The sequence below is a fragment of the Rana temporaria genome, chromosome 10 (assembly GCF_905171775.1).
Source record: "Rana temporaria chromosome 10, aRanTem1.1, whole genome shotgun sequence".
Classification (NCBI taxonomy): Eukaryota; Metazoa; Chordata; class Amphibia; order Anura; family Ranidae; genus Rana; species Rana temporaria.
Window position 1 is genome coordinate 151,802,778 of NC_053498.1, and position 22,351 is coordinate 151,825,128.

The 22,351-nt window shown below is 47.6% G+C and overlaps 1 protein-coding gene across 2 annotated transcripts in view; it reads left to right on the top strand.

Annotated features, from left to right (window-relative positions):
- The window catches only part of CEP104 (centrosomal protein 104), a 93,660-nt gene that overhangs the window by 15,607 nt on the left and 55,702 nt on the right, over window positions 1–22,351 (top strand). For both annotated transcript variants that reach the window (XM_040326557.1, XM_040326559.1), the window contains exons 6-11: window positions 1,896–1,972; window positions 4,695–4,863; window positions 6,116–6,271; window positions 8,909–9,157; window positions 9,241–9,444; window positions 15,489–15,656. In XM_040326557.1, coding sequence (XP_040182491.1) covers window positions 1,896–1,972; window positions 4,695–4,863; window positions 6,116–6,271; window positions 8,909–9,157; window positions 9,241–9,444; window positions 15,489–15,656 — 1,023 coding nt within the window. The remainder of the gene's footprint in view (window positions 1–1,895; window positions 1,973–4,694; window positions 4,864–6,115; window positions 6,272–8,908; window positions 9,158–9,240; window positions 9,445–15,488; window positions 15,657–22,351) is intronic.

Here is a 22,351-nt window from a genome sequence, read left to right on the forward strand (position 1 = left end):
GGCAGTGGGGATGGGTGCTGCATGCATGGCAATGGGGGTGGGTGCATGGCAGTGGGGGTGGGTGCTGCATTCATGGCAGTGGGGGTGGGTGCTGCATGCATGGCAGTGGGGGTGAGTGCTGCATTCATGGCAATGGGGGTGAGTGCTGCATTCATGGCAGTGGGGGTGGGTGCTGCATTGTGTGCTGCATTCATGGCAGTGGGGGTGGGTGCTGCATGCATGGCACTTGTGAGGCTGCAGATGGGGACTGATTTAGGCTGCTTAGACAGATTTTTAATGGTTCACAGAATCTCAGGCAAAATGGTCGGTCCTCAAGGATGTTCACTTCATCAAATCTGTCCCTCTTTGAAAAAAGTTAGGACACCCCTGCCATAGGCGAATCGTCCGTCGAGTGAGGTCGGGAAGGCTTTACTTTCATTTTTTAATGACAATGGAAACGGCACAATTAGAGATTAGCAATAAAAATTGACATGTGTTCGAATCGATCTCTACTCTATCCAAAACAAAAACTAAACGTTTTTTGCCTTTTAGTTCTACTTTAACATTGAAGTCTGTCCCTCAGGCTGCACGAAAGTCCGACCAAAGTAGCGCATGAATTGCTTTTGAAGTTGTTGCAACTTTTAAGTTTTACATTTTATATGAATGGTTATCATTGGAAAACACGGGGAGCGACTTGTCATGCGACTTTGATGTCCAAAGTGTAAATGGAGCCTAAAACCAAATATTTACCCAAAACATCACGCAATTGTTGGATAACGAGGTGACACCAGACTAATTCAATCATAAAGGAACCTCTAAAAATTAGCCAACAGACAGAAACAATAGGTGACTCAATTAACAATGGGAATGCACGCCTTGGAGGCACACAATGGGAGAGTCCTACTGAACACACACTTATCACCTTAATAATCTGACTATATCAGGAGAACCCAGAGTCGGGATGATATGAACATCAATTCTGAGTATCGCAATCTAAAGCAGGGATATGAAATTAGCCGACCTCCAGCTGTTGTAAAACTACAAGTCCCATCATGCCTCTGGGTGTCATGCTTGTGGCTGTCAGAGTCTTGCAATGCCTCATGGGACTTGTAGTTCTGCAACAGCTGGAGGTCCGCTAATTGCATATCCCTGATCTAACGCAATCATTGCTGGTTTGTGCATAGAGACCCCAAATATGTATCGGGGTCCTCCAGTTCCCGGAGTCTGTGTGTTTTGGGGAAACATGGACTGGAATCCGAAGCACTCCAAGGGTCCCCCAGGCACACACCTCCCAGAGAGTAGTGTCCCCTATAAAGCCAGGGCCCGTAGGCAGGAGGCCACACCGCAGTCTTCTCCAAACGCCTCTGTCCCGCTTGGGTCTGTCACACCTGCGTTTATACCGTGTTTCCCCGAAAATAAGCCCGGGTCTTATATTAATTATGCCAACAAAAGACACAGTAGGGCTTATTTTCGGGGTAGGTCTTACTATGTAATGTGCTGTCTTCTCTCCCCCTCTCCCTCCCTGCCTGTCAGAAATCCCCAGTGTGAACCGAGATAAAATGCTTGTAAAATCCTACAATCCACTCTATTACAGTATTATATAATGTACAATGTGTGTTTCTGTAATATAATTGTGCCAAATACCTTTGTTATAGAGCCGCTCTGTGCTTCTGTTAACCGCCGGAGCTCTCTTCTCCCGCAATTATATTACATAAACACACACATTGTACATTATATACTACTATAATAGAGTGTATTATAGGATTTTACAAGCATTTTTAACTAGGGCTTATTTTCAGGGTAGGGCTTATATTGCAGCCCTCCTGGAAAATAGCGCTAGGTCTTATTTTCAGGGTAGGTCTTATTTTTGGGGAAACAGGGTATACGTTTTATCTTTTCTGTGTTCTGATTTTCAGCCAACCCGGGAGAAGATCATTGACCAATACCTGGGGAGCAGCTTTGAAGACAGCGGCATTGATCCCGCGTTTACGGGGTAAGAGAAGCCAGCGATGCTGCGCAATTCAGCTTCATAATAAAAGGAAATTAAAGCGAGACCGGACTCTGCATCCTTCTCTTTCCAAGTCACACGAGAATGATATTCTTATATTCCACTTCAGCCCCGGACCATTATGCAGCTAAAGGACTAGGCCCCTTTTTGCGATTCGGCACTGCGTCGCTTTAACTGACAATTGCGCGGTCGTGCGACGTGGCTCCCAAACAAAATTGGCGTTTTTTTCCCCCCACAAATAGAGATTTCTTTTGGTGGTATTTGATCACATATAACTTGTATGACCCAATAATTTAAAGAGCCAAGGCTGCTTGAGGCCCAGGCAATTCCATAAACATAGGTCAAAAAAAGGAGGGGGGAGGGACTTTCACGGCACTGATAAGAAAGCAGGTAAGTGTAAAAAACTAAATTTATCTACATAAAACGGTTTACACGTTAAAAACATTTGGGAACAGACCCCACAAATCAACATTGGGTATACAACCAATTGTGACAGATAGGTGGAGCCAGAAGGCCTCGACCGGTTTCGCGGTTTTTATTTTTTGCGCTATAAACAAAAATAGAGCGGGGAAAAAAAACGCAATATTCTTTTTTTTTTTTGCTATAATAAATATCCAAATAAAAAAAAAAAAAAACAATGATTTCCTCAGTTCAGGCCGATACGTATTCTTCTACATATTTTTTGGTTAAAAAATCCGCAATAAGCGTTTATTGATTGTTTTGCGCAAAAGTTTTATAGCGTCTACAAAATAGGGGATAGATTTATGGCATCTTTTTTTCTCCATAGTAATGTTAGTAATAGTTTACCATGACTGACATTGCGGCGGACATATTGGACACTTTTGATGCTATTTTGAGTCCAGTGACATTTATTCAGCGATTAGCGATTTAGCGCTATAAAAATGCACTGATTAGGGGTAAATTGTGTATTCTAGGGAGTGATTCTAACTGTAGGGGGGAGGGGACTCCCAAGGGTAGGAGAGCGATCGGCGTTCCTCTGAACTGAGAACACACATCGGTCTCCTCTCACCTGACGGGACGTGGATCTGTTGCCGGTAATCGCGGGTACCCGTCGGCAGGGCCGCCATCAGGGGGGGGGGGGCATTACACCTGTAAGGGGCCCGGCTGGCCCCCCTCCTGTGTGTTTTTTTTTTTTTTTTTTTTGGGCATTACACCTGTAAGGGGCCCAAGGGTCCACAGCGCCCCTTACAGGCCCGGTCCCCCTCCCGTTTATTTTTTTGCTTTACACCTGTCCCCGCTCCCCTCCCCCCTATCTTTTTTGGGTGATATTTATTATAGAAAAAAGTAAAAGATATTGCATTTTTTTTTCAAAATTGTCGCTCCATTTTTGTTTATAGCGCAAAAAAATAAAAGACCGCAGAGGTGATCAAATACCACCAAAAGAAAGCTCTATTTGTGTGGGGAAAAAAGGACGTCAATTTTGTTTGGGAGACACGTCGCACGACCGCGCAATTGTCAGTTAAAGCGACGCAGTGCCGAATCGCAAAAAAACAGGCCTGGTCTTTTAGCTGCATAATGGTTCCCGGGGCTGAAGTGGTTAAAGTAACGCAGTGCCGTATTACAAAAAATGGCCTGGTCATAGGGGGGGGGGGGGTAAATCTTCTGGTCCTTAAGTGGTTAAAGGACAGAGGAGGAGGGGCAGTGGAGAGGTTCTGTCAGCCTTCATTTACCCGGAGATTACATTGATGTGAGATGAATGTTTGATGATCGGCGGCGTATCGGGAGATCTGGGAACGTTGGTTACGGCAACAAAATACAAACCTTCTCCAATCCCTTTGTAAGATCTCTTCCATATTTCATTCATTGTTGGGATGTTGTTGCCGGGCAGATTGATTGTCTTTTGTGTAAATAGAAGATAATCATCCGGCAATGTTCTTTATTGGCGATCCGTCATTTCCTGCGCCAAGCGCACAATACGTACAGATCAATGTCTGAGCAGGATTTAAAGTGGAAGTAAAGTCTTTTTTTTTATTTATTTTTATTTACTTGGACCTACAGGGTCCACCAGGCATACATCACCACAGTATCCGCGGCGATCTACACCACGTCCGGCCCCTCCTACGCCCCCCCCCCCCTGCTGTCTTATGGGATTCGCGTGTGTGCAGTAGGGAACCAGGAAGTGAAGCCGCAAGCAGGGCCGCCATCAGGGGGGGTACAGGCATTACGGGTGGCACCCCCCCCCTTTTTATTTATTTTTTTATTTGTCAGCACCCAAAGCCCCCCCGACCTCTTAGGGGGCCCGTGGTCTCCAGGGCCCCGGGTGGCATCCCCCTTTTTTTCCCCGTCACAACCCAACCCCCCCCCCCCCCGACCTCTAAGGGGCCCTGTGGTCTCCAGGGCCCCGGGTGGCATCCCCCTTTTTTTTTTTCCGTCAACACCCAAAGCCCCCCCAACCTCTGAGGGGCCCAACCTTAATTTGCGGCGGCAGAACTCCGCTTTGAGAGATGTGTTGGGGGAGGAAGGAGGGGGGGGGTGTAACTAATTTTACAGGAAAAGTTACAAGTTTGAACATTTTGGCTCCTCCCATTTCTGGGTCTAATGAACATTTTCAGATGTAGATTTTATGTCGGTGAATTCCCGGTTCTGTAATCTTTCCGTCTCGCGCACGGATCGGAACTCCGCCCCCGGGTTTTATGGCGGGTTCTACATGTCTGACCTTCATCTCCTCCATTTTGTTGGTTTGCAGGAAGCCGGATGCGATTTCTCCTCTGGATGATCTGGCCTTTGACATGTACCAAGATCCGGAGGTCGCCCAAATAATCCGCAAGCTGGACGAGAAGAAGCAGGAGGCCGTCCGCCACGAGCGCTACGACTACGCCAAGAAGCTGAAACAGGCGATTGCCGACCTGCAGAAGGTAACGATCGTCTCGGGCAAATTCGATCCTGGTCCAGTTTGTAACGCAACGTCCGTGTTCTCCTTCCACAAGAAGTGATTGCAAAATATCGTACAGTAAACGAGAATAATTCCTTCCAGAAACATGCTATTTCAAAGCACTTCTAGGTTCTAGCAATGTGACCATAAAATGTCCCTCCACAAAAGGGATTAGAAGAAAAATCGATCAGGAGTTCCAGAGTATAAAAGAGAAGAGAGGCGCCTCTAAGTGTAGCAATAAGTTGCTAAATGTTGTCCCTTCATTACATGTAACCATATTGCTACACTTAGAGGAGGAGCCTCTCTTCTCTTTTATACTCAGCTGTGACATGACGCTGCTCTTATATCAAGACATCGCTTGTATATCAAGGCAAAATTTAATAAAAAATGTTGCTTGTCTTGCAAAACGCTCTCAAACCAAGGTTCCCCCTCCCTGCTTCTTAAAGTGGAGTTCCACCCATAAATATAACATTACATCAGTAGTTTTAAAGAAATGTCATCAGTCCTTTAAGAATTTTTTTTTTTTTTTAGATGCCTTCAAAGTGTTGTTGCTAGGCAGAATAGTTAATCTTCCCACTTCCTGCACCTAGGTGCTTAATGCTTCCTAACCTACACCGCACAGACTCCTGGGAATGTAGTGGGTGTAACTTTCCAGTAGTCTGTGCACTCCCCAGTCTCGAAGAATCATGTGACTTGGACAGTACAGGTGCTGAAACCTGATCTGACACTGCTTGTGCAGCACTGAGCATGTGCGAGATCTGCAAAGCTGAAATCCAGGAAGTCATACAGTCTGGCTTCATGATGCCCACACTTAAGATGGCCCCAGTCAAGTTCTATTTTATAAAGTGTCTAAATGCTGTAACAACCTAACAAAACGGACCTTAGTTTACAGACTAACTTTACTAGAATACATTAAGCTTGTGTATTACAGGGGTATTAATATTTAAAAAGTGAAATTGTGGCCGGAACTCCGCTTTAACTTGCAGATCTCTGCTCCAGGGGGCTCATGCCTGAAGCTGTGTAAGGGGCCCCAAAATTCCTGATGGCGGCCCTGGTGGCTTCATCAGTGATTTCCAGGGTATGATGTATACTGTACATAGATACATTGTTTCAAGCTGGCTCAATGCAGCTGTGTAAAGTCGATCATGCCTGGAATTTGATCTTTAAGATAAAACTGTATTCCATTAATAACCAAATCCCAGAATAGACGAGTCTCGTGTTTGTATTGTGTGTAGGTGGGGGAGCGGCTCGGTCGCTATGAAGTGGAGAAGCGATGTGCGGTGGAGAAGGAAGATTACGATTTGGCCAAGCAGAAAAAGCAGCAGATGGAAGAATATCGCCAGAAAGTTTATCAGCAGTTGGAGCTCCACGATCTCCTGGACATCGCTCTGGTATGTGTCGGCTTCGAACGGCGGATACGTCACATCGGTATATATTATGAGGGGTGTAGACGGGCTACGTCTTGCGGAAGTCGGGCAGTTTAGAAGCTGTAGGGTTGTAGCAAATGTGAAATGCTGATTTGTCAGTGTGCGCGTTCCATAAGAGCCCAGGGAAAAACGCCATTTAAAGCGGAGCTCCACCCAAAAATGGAACGTCTGCTTTTCAGAATACCTGACATCGCCCCCACCTGCCCCGGTGTCACATTTGGCACCTTTCAGGGGGAGCAGATACCTGTGTAATCCTGGTATTTGCTCTCACTTCCGGGCATGGGTCGCCACGGTGACCTTTGCCACATCCGGCGCCTCCTCCCTCACCCCCCCCTTCCGGTGTCTTCTGGGAGACACACCGGGCCCAGAAGACAGCAGGGACCAGTGGGATCGCACAGTGCAAAACGCGCATGTGCAATAGACCCCTGGGCTCTGCCCCTGCGCCTGACCCCCGGGCTCTGCCCCTGCGCCTGACCCCCGGGCTCTGCCCCTGCGCCTGACCCCCGGGCTCTGCCCCTGCGCCTGACCCCCGGGCTCTGCCCCTGCGCCTGACCCCCGGGCTCTGCCCCTGCGCCTGACCCCCGGGCTCTGCCCCTGCGCCTGACCCCCGGGCTCTGCCCCTGCGCCTGGCCCCCGGGCTCTGCCCCTGCGCCTGACCCCGGGGCTCTGCCCCTGACCCCGGGGCTCTGCCCATGGCCCCCGGGCTCTGCCCCTGCGCTCTGCCCATGGCCCCTGCGCTCTGCCCATGGCCCCTGCGCTCTGCCCATGGCCCCTGCGCTCTGCCCATGGCCCCTGCGCTCTGCCCATGGCCCCTGCGCTCTGCCCATGGCCCCTGCGCTCTGCCCATGGCCCCTGCGCTCTGCCCATGGCCCCTGCGCTCTGCCCATGGCCCCTGCGCTCTGCCCCTGCGCCTGACCCCTGGGCTCTGCCCCTGCGCCTGACCCCTGGGCTCTGCCCCTGCCCATGGCCCCTGCGCTCTTACTTACCACTGAACTCGCTGCACTTCTTACTCCTGACCCCTTCACTGTGTGTTTTCATACTGATCTCTGAACTTTGCAATACATAATTCTGGCCCCTGCACTCTGCATTACTGACCACCTAACGCTTCAGACCTGCCGTACCTTTTAATGGGACCTTTCTAGGTGATCTTTCCTCTAATTCGCTGACCATATCCTCCTCAGTCTATTAGTCTCTTAAGACCTGATGAAGGGGGCTCTTGTGTACCCCTGAAACATAGTGGTGTGTTTTTTTTTATAAAAAAAAAAAAATGTATCTGAATTTCAAAACCGTTGGGCGTTCTCAACGTCAACACATAAAAAAAATCTCCAGTTTCCACTTTAATTCCTTTTCATTGTCAGGAGCTCGGTGGGGGGTCCGCATTCCCTGATTGGCAGAGAGCTCAGTAAGAGCCGCGCCGTTAAAAGGGACAATTGGCGCGTCAGCCGGGCGCACGCATTTATTACAAGAATAAAATGTAGATTTGTAGTCCAGATTTTATCACCACGAAGCCGGGATCTCCTCTCTCTGTAAATCTCTCGTTCAGCGCAGGTGCCGATTTTAATCTCTCTGAAAGCCGCCATTGTCCCGGCCGATCCCGGGGATTGCGGGTTTCTTGTATATGTTAACAAGAGGCTTCCTCATGTAAGGAGACATTCCGAGGGAATTATCGCCCTCCTCCCACACGCCGATCGCATTTCTCCAGTGATTCCTCTAACTTCTAATAGCTTCTTACTGACAGCCCGGGAATGATAAGCGGATCCGATCTCTGGTTACAGCGAGAGGCGGAGACCTTACATTCGATGATTAGGAGATTAGGACGCGGGAAGTACGGTCGTCTGCTGCCGCGAGGAATATTCCACCGTCTGCCAGCTCCAGTGTAACCAAAACCCAGAGCTGTGTGGGAGGAGTCTGCCCAACGATCCACAACTGAGGGGACTACCCCCCTACCCCGGGATCACCGAACCCACCATAAAATGTGTCCCGATGTTTAGGGCTCATTTACACCAACTTTACCCGCTTGCCGACCGGCTCATGCCGATGTACGTCGGCAGGATGGCACGGCTGTGTGTGTATATATGTATGTGTGTGTGTGTGTGTGTGTATGTATGTATGTGTGTATATATATATATATATGTATATATATATGTGTGTGTGTGTGTGTGTGTGTATATATATATATATATATATATATATATATATATATATATATATATATATATATATATAATGTGTGTGTGTGTGTCGCCTTTAACCACTTAAGGACCGCCTCCTGCACATATACGTCGGCAGAATTGCACGGCAGGGCACAAGCATGTACAGGTATGTGCTGTGCTATTGTCCAGCTGTGGGTCGCGGGCGCGCGCCCGCAACCCGGCCTGAAGCTCCGGGAGCCGCGGACCCGATCGCCGCTGGAGTCCCGCGATCAGTCCCCGGAGCTGAAGAACCAAAAAATACAAATTTCATATGTGTACCGTGTTGGATGACCGGGTAATTGTCATTCAAAGTGCGTCAGCGCTGAATATTGGTCTGGGCAGGAGGGGGGTTTAAGTGCCCAGTAAGGAAGGGGTTAAACGTTTATTTCCTGTTATCGTTTTTTTGCAGATCCGCCGCGCTCCTCCGGATTCCTCTCTGGAACCTCTGGATCATCCTTCCAGCCCCCAGCAGAAAGCGGCCTCCTCTCCTCCTCCGGAGAAGGAAAGATCTTCAGAAAAGAAGACGAAAAAGGAGCGGCAGATATTCCAGGAGAAGACCCCCAAAGTCTCCTCACCCAAACCTCTTCCCCAGATGCGTTCTCCTTCCCCTCCCCCAGCTCCAACCCCACCCCCCGCTTACCCTGTGCCCAACACCAATGTAAGTTGTCTCATATTTGCCGAAAGTTTCAGCAGAGAGTCGCCGGTCATCCAATCCTAAGAACCTGTTCTGTGTGTTCTCAGATGGATGCGTTGCCCTATGATGAGCGACCTCTTCCAGCCCAGCGGAAGCAGAAGGATGACGGCTTCTCTTACCTGGAGCCGGAGATAAATGAAGACTTTGCAGCCGATTCCCCGAGAAGCAGAATCACCGGAGAGCCGGAGCCCCTCACAGAGAAAGCCATGAGGGAGGCCGGGTTCCCCATCGAAGTGTTCGGCGAGGCTTTGGTAAGAAGTCTTATGATGGCAGAAATCTTCACAACCACCAGGCTGGTTTTACACAACGGTTTACTGAATAGTGCCCCATCATTGGTGTCAGTGGGAGGAATAGTGTCCCATCATTGGTGTCAGTGGGAGGAATAGTGTCCCATCATTGGTGTCAGTGGGAGGAATAGTGTCCCATCATTGGTGTCAGTGGGAGGAATAGTGTCCCATCATTGGTGTCAGTGGGAGGAATAGTGTCCCATCATTGGTGTCAGTGGGGGGAATAGTGTCCCATCATTGGTGTCAGTTGGAGGAATAGTGCCCCATCATTGGTGTCAGTGGGAGGAATAGTGTCCCATCATTGGTGTCAGTGGGAGGAAGTGTCCCATCATTGGTGTCAGTGGGAGGAATAGTGCCCCCTCATTGGTGTCAGTGGGGGGAATAGTGTCCCATCATTGGTGTCAGTGGGAGGAATAGTGTCCCATCATTGGTGTCAGTGGGAGGAATAGTGTCCCATCATTGGTGTCAGTGGGGGGAATAGCGTCCCATCATTGGTGTCAGTGGGGGGAATAGTGTCCCATCATTGGTGTCAGTGGGGGGAATAGTGTCCCATCATTGGTGTCAGTGAGAGGAATAGTGTCCCATCATTGGTGTCAGTGAGAGGAATAGTGTCCCATCATTGGGGTCAGTGGGAGGAATAGTGTCCCATCATTGGTGTCAGTGGGAGGAATAGTGTCCCATCATTGGGGTCAGTGGGAGGAATAGTGTCCCATCACGGAGAGCAGTGGAGGAGGGATGAGAAGGTATGGAGAGTGGTGGGGGAGGGATAAGAAGGTATGGCGAGCGGTGGGGGAGGGATAAGAAGGTATGGAGAGCGGTGGGGGAGGGATGAGAAGGTATGGAGAGCGGGGGGGGAGGGATAAGAAGGTATGGAGAGCGGGGGGGGAGGGATAAGAAGGTATGGAGAGTGGTGGGGGAGGGATGAGAAGGTATGGAGAGTGGTGGGGGAGTGATGAGAAGGTATGGAGAGCGGGGGGGAGAGGGATGAGAAGGTATGGAGAGCGGTGGGGGATGGTGAGAAGGTATGGAGAGCGGTGGGGGAGGGATGAGAAGGTATGGAGAGCGGTGGGGGAGGGATGAGAAGGTATGGAGAGCGGTGGGGGAGTGATGAAAAGGTATGGAGAGCGGTGGGCGAGGGATGAGAAGGTATGGAGAGCGGTGGGGGAGGGATGAGAAGGTATGGAGAGCGTTGGGCGAGGGATGAGAAGGTATGGAGAGCTGTGGGGGAGGGATGAGACGGTATGGAGAGCGGGGGGGGAGGGATGAGAAGGTATGGAGAGCTGTGGGGGAGGGATGAGACGGTATGGAGAGCTGTGGGGGAGGGATGAGACGGTATGGAGAGCGGGGGGGGAGGGATGAGAAGGTATGGAGAGCTGTGGGGGAGGGATGAGACGGTATGGAGAGTGGGGGGGGAGGGATGAGAAGGTATGGAGAGCGGTGGGGGAGGGATGAGAAGGTATGGAGAGCGGTGGGGGAGGGATAAGAAGGTATGGAGAGCGGTGGGGGAGGGATGAGAAGGTATGGAGAGCGGTGGGGGAGTGATGAAAAGGTATGGAGAGCGGTGGGCGAGGGATGAGAAGGTATGGAGAGCGGTGGGGGAGGGATGAAAAGGTATGGAGAGCGGTGGGGGAGGGATGAGAAGGTATGGAGAGCGGTGGGGGAGGGATGAGAAGGTATGGAGAGCGGTGGGCGAGGGATGAGAAGGTATGGAGAGCTGTGGGGGAGGGATGAGACGGTATGGAGAGCTGTGGGGGAGGGATGAGACGGTATGGAGAGCGGGGGGGGAGGGATGAGAAGGTATGGAGAGCTGTGGGGGAGGGATGAGACGGTATGGAGAGTGGGGGGGGAGGGATGAGAAGGTATGGAGAGCGGTGGGGGAGGGATGAGAAGGTATGGAGAGCGGTGGGGGAGGGATGAGAAGGTATGGAGAGCGGTGGGGGGGGGGGGATGGTGAGAAGGTATGGAGAGCGGTGGGGGAGGGATGAGAAGGTATGGAGAGCGGTGGGGGAGGGATGAGAAGGTATGGAGAGCGGTGGGGGAGTGATGAAAAGGTATGGAGAGCGGTGGGGGAGGGATGAGAAGGTATGGAGAGCGGTGGGGGAGGGATGAGAAGGTATGGAGAGCGGTGGGGGAGTGATGAGAAGGTATGGAGAGCGGTGGGGGAGGGATGAGAAGGTATGGAGAGCGGTGGGGGAGTGATGAAAAGGTATGGAGAGCGGTGGGCGAGGGATGAGAAGGTATGGAGAGCAGTGGGGGAGGGATGAGGAGGTATGGAGAGCGGTGGGGGAGGGATGAGAAGGTATGGAGAGCGGTGGGGGAGGGATGAGAAGGTATGGAGAGCGGTGGGGGAGGGATGAGAAGGTATGGAGAGCGGTGGGGGGGGGGGAGATGGTGAGAAGGTATGGAGAGCGGTGGGGGAGGGATGAGAAGGTATGGAGAGCGGTGGGGGAGTGATGAAAAGGTATGGAGAGCGGTGGGGGAGGGATGAGAAGGTATGGAGAGCGGTGGGGGAGGGATGAGAAGGTATGGAGAGCGGTGGGGGAGGGATGAGAAGGTATGGAGAGCGGTGGGGGAGGGATGAGAAGGTATGGAGAGCGGTGGGGGAGTGATGAGAAGGTATGGAGAGCGGTGGGGGAGGGATGAGAAGGTATGGAGAGCGGTGGGGGAGGGATGAGAAGGTATGGAGAGCGGTGGGGGAGGGATGAGAAGGTATGGAGAGTAGTGGGGGAGGATGAGAAGGGATGGAGAGTAGTGGGGGAGGGATGAAGGGATGGAGAGTAGTGGGGGAGGGATGAAGGGATGGAGAGTAGTGGGGGAGGGATGAAGGGATGGAGAGCAGTGGGGGAGGGATGAGAAGGGATGGAGAGCAGTGGGGGAGGGATGAGAAGGTATGGAGAGTAGTGGGGGAGGGATGAGAAGGGATGGAGAGCAGTGGGGGAGGGATGAGAAGGTATGGAGAGCGGTGGGGGAGGGATGAGAAGGTATGGAGAGTAGTGGGGGAGGGATGAGAAGGGATGGAGAGTAGTGGGGGAGGGATGAAGGGATGGAGAGTAGTGGGGGAGGGATGAAGGGATGGAGAGTAGTGGGGGAGGGATGAAGGGATGGAGAGCAGTGGGGGAGGGATGAGAAGGGATGGAGAGCAGTGGGGGAGGGATGAGAAGGGATGGAGAGTAGTGGGGGAGGGATGAGAAGGTATGGAGAGCGGTGGGGGAAGGATGAGAAGGTATGGAGAGCAGTGGGGGAGGGATGAGAAGGTATGGAGAGCGGTGGGGGAGGGATGAGAAGGTATGGAGAGCGGTGGGGGAAGGATGAGAAGGTATGGAGAGCAGTGGGGGAGGGATGAGAAGGTATGGAGAGCGGGGGTGGGGGAGGGATGAAGGTACGGAGAGCTGTAAAACGTACCCACAGAGATTGACGCCAACACTCGTCTTTTCGTGCCATAACCACTTGGCTCTTGGCAGGGATCGCCGCGCTCCGTCTGTAAAACAGAACAGATGTTGGAGAATTTGATGTCACCTCCCTAATGCCGGGATCTCGGCCCCCCTTCACCAAATACCGAGGAGGAATAAATCCTCGCTGCAAATTGTCCTCCTGAAACCTCAGGAAACGGCCCGCGCTTTATGAAGGGTCAGTCCAGTTGCCTGCATTATAGAGGGACACTGGTGGAGTGAAGTTTCTGCCATGGAGTCTCACCTTGTCTGCTGCATTTTGCAAATTCCAGATCCTAACATTTTTATATATATCATTTTTATTTTATTTTTTTAATATATATAAATAAGGCCTCATGCACACGGGGCGTTAGAAAAAACGAGCTGCGAAGCCACTACCATCGCCAGGAAAAAGCAGCTGTAAAAAACGCACTTTTAGTAGCTTTTTTGCATTGGCGTTATTTCGCGTGTTTAGCCGCGTTGGCTTTTAGCGGCATTTCTCTGGCTCTTCTATTCAAATCAATGGTTCCCTATGAAAGCCGTCTGCTGATCTGACTTCAAGTCCATTGATTTGAATAGAAGTCGCATCCAAGTCGGATTCATCATGATGTGACTTGTGGTGTGACTTGTTTTCTTAGGATCTCGAAAGGGAACCCCATGCCAAAAAAATTAAAATGGCATGGGGCCCCCACCCCAAGATCCATACCAGGCCCATTGAGTCCGGTATGGGTCTTGATAAGGAACCCCACACCATGACCATACCAGACTTTTCGGATTTTGAGAGGAAACCCTAGGTCCCTAAAAAATGGCGTGGGGGTCCCCCCCCATCAAATCCCTATTATACCTTAATCCGAGCATGCAGCCCAACAGGTCAGGAAAGGGGGTGGGACGAGCGAGCGTGCTCCCCCACCCCCTTCTGGACCTTACCAGGCCATTCGCCCTCAACATGGGGGTGTGAGTGCTTTTGGGGCAGGGCGGGTTCTGAGCCCCCCACTGCAAAGCACCTTGTCTTCATGTTGATGGTGACAAGGGCCTCTTACCGACAACCCTCCACCCCCTTCTGGACCTTACCAGGCCATTCGCCCTCAACATGGGGGTGTGAGTGCTTTGGGGCAGGGAGGGTTCTGAGCCCCCAACTGCAAAGCACCTTGTCTTCATGTTAATGGTGACAAGGGCCTTTTCCCGACAATCCTGCGCTGTGGTTGTGGAGGTCTGCGGGCAGAGGGCTTATCAGAATCTGGAGCCCCCCCCCTCCTGTGTGAATGAGTATGGGGTACATTGTACCCCTACCCATTCACCCCAAAAAAAAGCATTGTAGTATAAATAAAAACAAGAGACGGTTTTGAGAAGCCTTTATTAAAAATCTCTCTCCGATCTTCTCTGATGCCGTCTCCTTTCTTTGTGCCAGCTCCACTCTCTGCGGGTCCTTATATAGCCATGCGGCGTTGTTGTCCGGTGACGTCCCCATGAGACCCGCCCCTTGTGACGTACACATAAGATAACAGTGAGGAGAGTTCAGGGGCTGCTGAAAAAAAAACACTCAGGCGTTCCCAAACGTGCGTTTAGCAGCTGCAGTGTACATGAGGCCTAAGTAGGGTTATGTCGTGTTCAAACGGCGCACATTTAGGAGATAATTACAGTACCTATAGGTCAGCCTTTATTATAGGTACAACTTCCGCATTGGGGGTTTACAACCACTTTAAATGTAGTTTTATATCTGCTTTTTACTATGTGTTAGGCATCTGCAATTTGTTCCGAATTAGTTTTTTTAATGAATTTCGACAAACCCGTTTAACACATTTTTCCAAATATTCTAATTCAAATTTTAATATTTGTAAAAAATCGCAAATTAAAAAAAAATTGGAAATTTGAATACCTGAAAATTCGAAAATCTGAAATAACTTTACTATTACTAGCTTTTAAATTATAAGCATTGGAATTTCCTTTCACATCCGAAGTTACGAATTATCAGAAATAACGCATGCCGCATCTAAACGAATGGAACGTAACGAATTATTAATAATAAAAAAAAAATGTAATATTTATTTGTTGCATTCCATTTGTTTAGATGCGGCATGCGTTATTTTGATAAATTCATATTCATTACGTTCACCAAGAGCCAAATTTGAAAGGAAATGCCAATACCTGTAATTTAATAGTTAAGTTATTTCCGATTTTTGGGTTTCCAAATTTCCGTTTTTTTGGGGGGTTTTTTCGCGAATTTTTGAATTGCAATAACGAATGACCAGAAAAACCCCAGAAACACATTTTTCGGCAGTGCACATGTATACTTTATATATGGCTTTGCATCCCTAATAAACGGGACATGATAAAGGATTCTCGGAGCACCGTGTGTTATCTGGGTATACAGCAGTGTAGTGTCAGCCTGATCTGTGGCATTTATTGTCTGATTGGAAATTCAGACTAAGCTCATGAAAAGGAATTCACTGCCAGTCACTAAATTTATTATTTTATTTTTTTCCATAATAAAAAATAAAATGTACAAAACGTGTGAATGTTCCTTATACCATGACATGACGTTGCATCATGTGTACATTTCTCGTATTTGTTGCTTCCCAGGTTGCAGGCGCTTACTCGAAGACCTGGTCATACAGGGAAGACGCCTTACTGGCCGTGCACAAAAAGCTCTCCGACATGCCGAGTACGACCTCCAAGGATGACCTGAAGAACATCCTGAGGGCGGCCATTTTCCTGGTCCGCAAAGCCATCAAAGACAAAGTCACCTCTGTGAGTGATTGTGCGCTATTCATGTTGTTTTTATTTATTTTTTATTTATTTTTTTATCAAAAAAAAAAAAAATGTTGGGTCCCTTTCATACTTGCGCGACTTCAAAGTTGCGCGATTTTACCGCAAATTTTCTGCGATTTTGACAAGACAGTCATACGACTATGGATCCGAGTTTGCCCCACAACTTGAAGTACGACTTCAATGACCAGGGACGCGACTTTGATCCCCCAATAATTAGGGGGAACTTCACGCCAATTAAAAATAAAAAACGGCATGGGTACCCCCTTCATGAGCATATGGGCCCTTCGGTCTGGTATGGATTTAAAGGGAAACCCCCACGGAGTGGGGTCCCCCCCCAAAGTCCATACCAGACCCTTATCCGAGCACCAGCCCGGCCGGTCAGGAAAGGGGGTGGGGACTAGCGAGCGCCCCCTCTCCTGAGCCATACCAGGCCACATGCCCTCAACATGGGGGGGTGGGTGCTTTGGTGCAGGGGGGGCCCCCATGTTGATGAGGACAAGGGCCTCTTCCCGACAACCCTGGCCATTGGTTGTCGGGGTCTGCGGGCAGGGAGCTTATCGGAATCTGGGAGCCACCTTTATTAAGGGGCCCCCCAGATCCCGGCCCCCCACCCTAGGTGAATGAGTATGGGGTACATCGCATCCCTACCCATTCACCTGGAGGAAACGTGTAAAAAAAAAAATGAAACGCACTACACAGGTTTTTAAAATCATTTATTAGTCAGCTCCGGGGGTCTTCTCCCGACTCCTCCGCTAACCGGGGGTCTTCTTCTGACTTTGGGGGTCTTCTTTCATCTTCTCCACTTTCTCCTTCTGCTCTCTGCGCTCCCTGGTTCTTCCGCTCTCCGGTGCCTCCTTCCCGGCTGTGCGGCCGCTTTCTTCTTTGAAGCTCTTTTACTAGCGGCGGCGCAGCCCGGTCTTCCTCGTCGCCTTCTTCCCTCTTCTTTTCTTCCGATGTTGACTCGACGCTCCCTCCTGCTGTAATGCCGGGTGTGCGGTGCGCAACGATTTAATATAGGCCTCTTATGACGTCAACAGTCCCAGCATGCTCCGGGTGGTGACGACATAATTACCCCGCCCCCTTATGTCGTCACCACTCGAAGCATGTGACGTCATAAGAGGCCTATATAAATCGTGCTTCAAGTTGTATAAGTGTGAAAGGGGACTTAATCTCTCAGCTGCTGTCTTTTTGTTTGTTTGGTTTTTTTTTTTGGCTTCTTCAATTTTATGTTTCAATATTTTTGATTGTTTTGGAGAACAAGAAAAAAAAAATAACAATAATTTAGTGGAGCAGCGAACAATCGTCGTCTGCTCCAAGCGTACAACGGGGAACATACAAATGCAAGGCTTGGCAAAAACTGGTGAGGACCACAGCAAAGAGGGCAAGGTCTGCTTCAGGGCCCTCCAACGTACCTAAACTTGTATCAAAGGAAGATAACTTCTTATAGACTTCTATTAACCACTTAAGCTCCGGACCAATACGCTGTCTAAAGACCAGAGGTGTTTTTACAATTTGGCAATGCGCTGCTTTAACTGGTAATTGCGCGGTCATGCAATGTTGTACCGAAACGAAACTTGCGTCCTTTTCTTCCCACAAATAGAGCTTTATTTTGATGGTATTTGATCGCCTCTGCGATTTTTATTTTTTGCGATATAAACGCAAAAAGACCGTAAATTTTGAAAAAAAATGATTTTTCTTATAACAAAAAGTAAAAAAAATCGAATAAACTAAATTTTAGTCAAACATTTAGGCCAAAATGTATTCAGCCACATGTCTTTAGTAAAAAAAATCGCAATAAGCGTATATTTATTGGTTTTCGCAAAAGTTATAGCGTCTACAAACTAGGGTACATTTTCTGGAATTTACACAGCTTTTATTTTATGACTGCCTATCTCATTTCTTGAGGTGCTAAAATGGCAAGGCAGTACAAAACCCCCCCAAATGACCCCATTTTGGAAAGTAGACACCCCAAGGAAACTGCTGAGAGGCATGTTGAGTCCATTGAATATTAAATTTTTTTGTCCCAAGTGATTGAATAATGATGAAAAAAAAAAAAAAAAAAAATGTTTACAAAAAGTTGTCACTAAATGATATATTTCTCACACATGCCATGGTTATATGTGGAATTGCACCCCAAAATACATTCTGCTGCTTCTCCTGAGTACGGGGATACCACATGTGTGGGACTTTTTGGGAGCCTAGCCGCATACGGGGCCCCAAAACCCAAGCACCGCCTTCAGCATTTCTAAGGGCACAAATTTTTGATTTCACTCCTCACTACCTATCAAGGTTTCGAAGGCCATAAAATGCCAAAATAGCAAAAAAAAAAAACCAAATGACCCCATTTTGGAAAGTAGACACCCTAAGCTATTTGCTGAGAGGCATGTCGAGTCCATGGAATATTTTATATTTTGACACAAGTTGCGGGAATATGACAAACTGATTTTTTTTTGCACAAAGTTGTCACTAAATGATATATTGCTCACACATGCCATAGTTATATGTGGAATTGCACCCCAAAAGACATTCTGCTGCTTCTCCCGAGTACGGGGATACCACATATGTGGGACTTTTTGTGAGCCTAGCCACGTACGGGGCCCCGAAAACAAAGCACCGCCTTCAAGATTTCTAAGGGCATACATTTTTGATTTCACTCCTCACTACCTATCACTACCTATCACAGTTTTGAAGGCCATAAAATGCCAAGATGTCACACAACCCCCCCAAATGACCCCATTTTGGAAAGAAGACACCCCAAGCTATTTGCTGAGAGGCATGTTGAGTCCATGGAATATTTAATTTTATGGCCCCAAGTGATTGAATAATGACCAAAAAAAAAAAAAAAAAAATTTTTTACAAAACGTTGTCACTAAATGATATATTTCTCACATATGCCATGGGCATATGTGGAATTGCACCCCAAAATACATTCTGCTGCTTCTCCTGAGTACGGGGATACCACATGTGTGGGACTTTTTGGGAGCCTAGCCGCGTACGGGACCCCGAAAACCAATCACCGCCTTCAGGATTTCTAAGGCATAAATTTTTGATTTCACTCCTCACTACCTATCACAGTTTCGAAGGCAATAAAATGCCAAAACAGCACAAAACCCCCCCAAATGACCCCATTTTGGAAAGTAGACACCCCAAGCTATTTGCTGAGAGGCATGTTGAGTCCATGGAATATTTAATTTTTTTGCCCCAAGTCACTGAATAATGACCAAAAAAAAAAAAATACAAAACGTTGTCACTAAATGATATATTTCTCACACATGCCACGGTTATATGTGGAATTGCACCCCAAAATACATTCTGCTGCTTCTCCTGAGTACGGGGATACCACATGTGTGGGACTTTTTGGGAGCCTAGCCGCGTACGGGACCCCGAAAACCAATCACCGCCTTCAGGATTTCTAAGGGCATAAATTTTTGATTTCACTCCTCACTACCTATCACAGTTTCGAAGGCAATAAAATGCCAAAACAGCACAAAACCCCCCCAAATGACCCCATTTTGGAAAGTAGACACCCCAAGCTATTTGCTGAGAGGCATGTTGAGTCCATGGAATATTTAATTTTTTGCCCCAAGTCACTGAATAATGACCAAAAAAAAAAAAATACAAAACGTTGTCACTAAATGATATATTTCTCACACATGCCACGGTTATATGTGGAATTGCACCCCAAAATACATTCTGCTGCTTCTCCTGAGTACGGGGATACCACATGTGTGGGACTTTTTGGGAGCCTAGCCGCGTACGGGACCCCGAAAACCAATCACCCGCCTTCAGGATTTCTAAGGGCATAAATTTTTGATTTCACTCCTCACTACCTATCACAGTTTCGAAGGCAATAAAATGCCAAAACAGCACAAAACCCCCCCAAATGACCCCATTTTGGAAAGTAGACACCCCAAGCTATTTGCTGAGAGGCATGTTGAGTCCATGGAATATTTAATTTTTTTGCCCCAAGTCACTGAATAATGACCAAAAAAAAAAAAATACAAAACGTTGTCACTAAATGATATATTTCTCACACATGCCACGGTTATATGTGGAATTGCACCCCAAAATACATTCTGCTGCTTCTCCTGAGTACGGGGATACCACATGTGTGGGACTTTTTGGGAGCCTAGCCGCGTACGGGGCCCCGAAAACCAAGCACTGCCTTCAAGATTTGTGTGAGTGAAATCAAAAATTTATGTCCTTAGAAATCTTGAAGGCGGTGCTTGGTTTTCGGGGTCTCATACGCGGCTAGGCTCCCAAAAAGTCCCACACATGTGGTATCCCCGTACTCAGGAGAAGTAGCAGAATGTATTTTGGGGTGCAATTCCACATATAACCATGGCATGTGTGAGAAATATATCATTTAGTGACAATGTTTTGTACATTTTTTTATTTTAATTTTTTTTGGTCATGATTCAATCACTTGGGGCAAAAAAATTAAATATTCCATGGACTCAACATGCCTCTCAGCAAATAGCTTGGGTGTCTACTTTCCAAAATGGGGTCATTTGGGGTTTTTTTGTGCTATTTTGGCATTTTATGGCCTTCGAAACTGTGATAGGTAGTGAGGAGTGAAATCAAAAATTTGCGCCCTTAGAAATGCTGAAGGCGGTGCTTGGTTTTCGGGGTCCCGTACGCGGCTAGGCTCCCAAAAAGTCCCAAACATGTGGTATCCCCGTACTCAGGAGAAGCAGCAGAATGTATTTTAGGGTGCAACTCCACATATAACCATGGCATGTGTGAGCAATATATCATTTAGTGACACATTTTTCTTTTTTTTTTTTTTTCTCATTATTCAATCACTTTGGACAAAAAAAAAAAAAATCAATGGACTCAACATGCCTCTCAGCAGTTTCCTTGGGGTGTCTTCTTTCCAAAATGGGGTCATTTGGGTTTTTTTTGTGCTATTTTGGCATTTTATGGCCTTCGAAACTGTGATAGGTAGTGAGGAGTGAAATCAAAAATTTACACCCTTAGAAAGCCTGAAGGCGGTGATTGGTTTTTGGGGTCCCGTACGCGGCTAGGCTCCCAAAAAGTCTCACACATGTGGTATCCCCGTACTCAGGAGAAGCAGCAGAATGCATTTTGGGTGTAATTCCACATATGCCCATGGCATGTTTGAGCAATATATCATTTAGTGACAACTTTGCGCAAAAAAAAATATATATATATATATATATTTATATTTCCCGCAACTTGGGTCAAAATCTAAAATATTCCATGGACTTAAGATGCCTCTCAGCAAATAGCTTGGGGTGTCTACTTTCCAAAATGGGGTCATTTGGGGGGTTTTCAATTGTCCTGGCATTTTATGCACAACAATTAGAAGCTTATGTCACACATCACCCACTCTTCTAACCACTTGAAGAAAAAGCCCTTTCTGACACTGTTTGTTTACATAAAAACATATTATTTTTTTGCAAGAAAGTAAAGTTGAACCCCCAAACATTATATATTTTTTTAAAGCAAAGGCCCTACAGATTAAAATGGTAGGTGTTGCAAAAAAAATTTCCACACAGTATTTGCGCAGCGTTTTTTCAAACGCATTTTTTGGGGAAAAAATACACTTTTTTTTATTTTAAAGCACTAAAACACACTATATTGCCCAAATTATTGATGAAATAAAAATTATGATCTTAGGCCGAGTACATGGATACCAAACACGACATACTTTAAAATTGCGCACAAACGCGCAGTGGCGACAAACTACATACATTTTTAAAAGCCTTTAAAAGCCTTTACAGGTTACCACATTAGATTTACAGAGTAGGTCTACTGCTAAAATGACTGCCCTCGATCTGCCCTTCGCGGTGATACCTCACATGCATGGTGCAATTGCTGTTTACATATGACTCCAGACCGACGCTTGCGTTCGTCTTTGCGCAAGAGCAGGGGGGGACAGGGATGCTTTTTTTTATTTTTTTATTTTTTTATATATTTATTTCGCTTTTTTTATTTTATTTGTTAACTGTTCCTTCCATTTATTTATTTTTTTACCATTTTTATTGTTATCTCAGGGAATGTAAATATCCCTTATGATAGCAATAGTTAGTGACAGGTACTCTTTTTTTTTTTAAATGGGGTCTATTAGACCCTAGATCTTTCCTCTGCCCTCAAAGCATCTGACCACACCAAGATCGGTGTGATAAAATGCTTTCCCATATTCTCAATGGCGCCGTTTATATCTGGGGGGGGGGACATTCCCTCCCACTGAATGTAAAAGCAGTCTAGAGGCTAATTAGCCGCTAGGACTGCTTTTACATGAAAGCCGACCGCTGGCTGAAAAGAATGATACCAAGATGATGCCTAAACCCGCAGGCATCATTCTGGTATAACCATTCAAAGTCCTGCAACATACCAGTACGTTGATGGTTCTTGTTGGACATGTATTGTAATCTTTTTTTTTTTCATGCAGTCTGTTGGCTGAACAAAAAAAAGATTGATCGGTGGGTATGCCCACCATTAGAATACCTCCCTTCATCCACCCACTTCTAATGATGGGCATACATGCACCATTTATATATGCCGAAGCATGGGGGCATCCTCCCGCAAAAAAGTTATGCCGCGTACGGTCGGACTTTTCTATGCCGCGTACACACGGTCGGACTTTTCTATGCCGTGTACACATGGTCAGACTTTTCCACAGGAAAGCCTCCGTAGGAATGTCAACC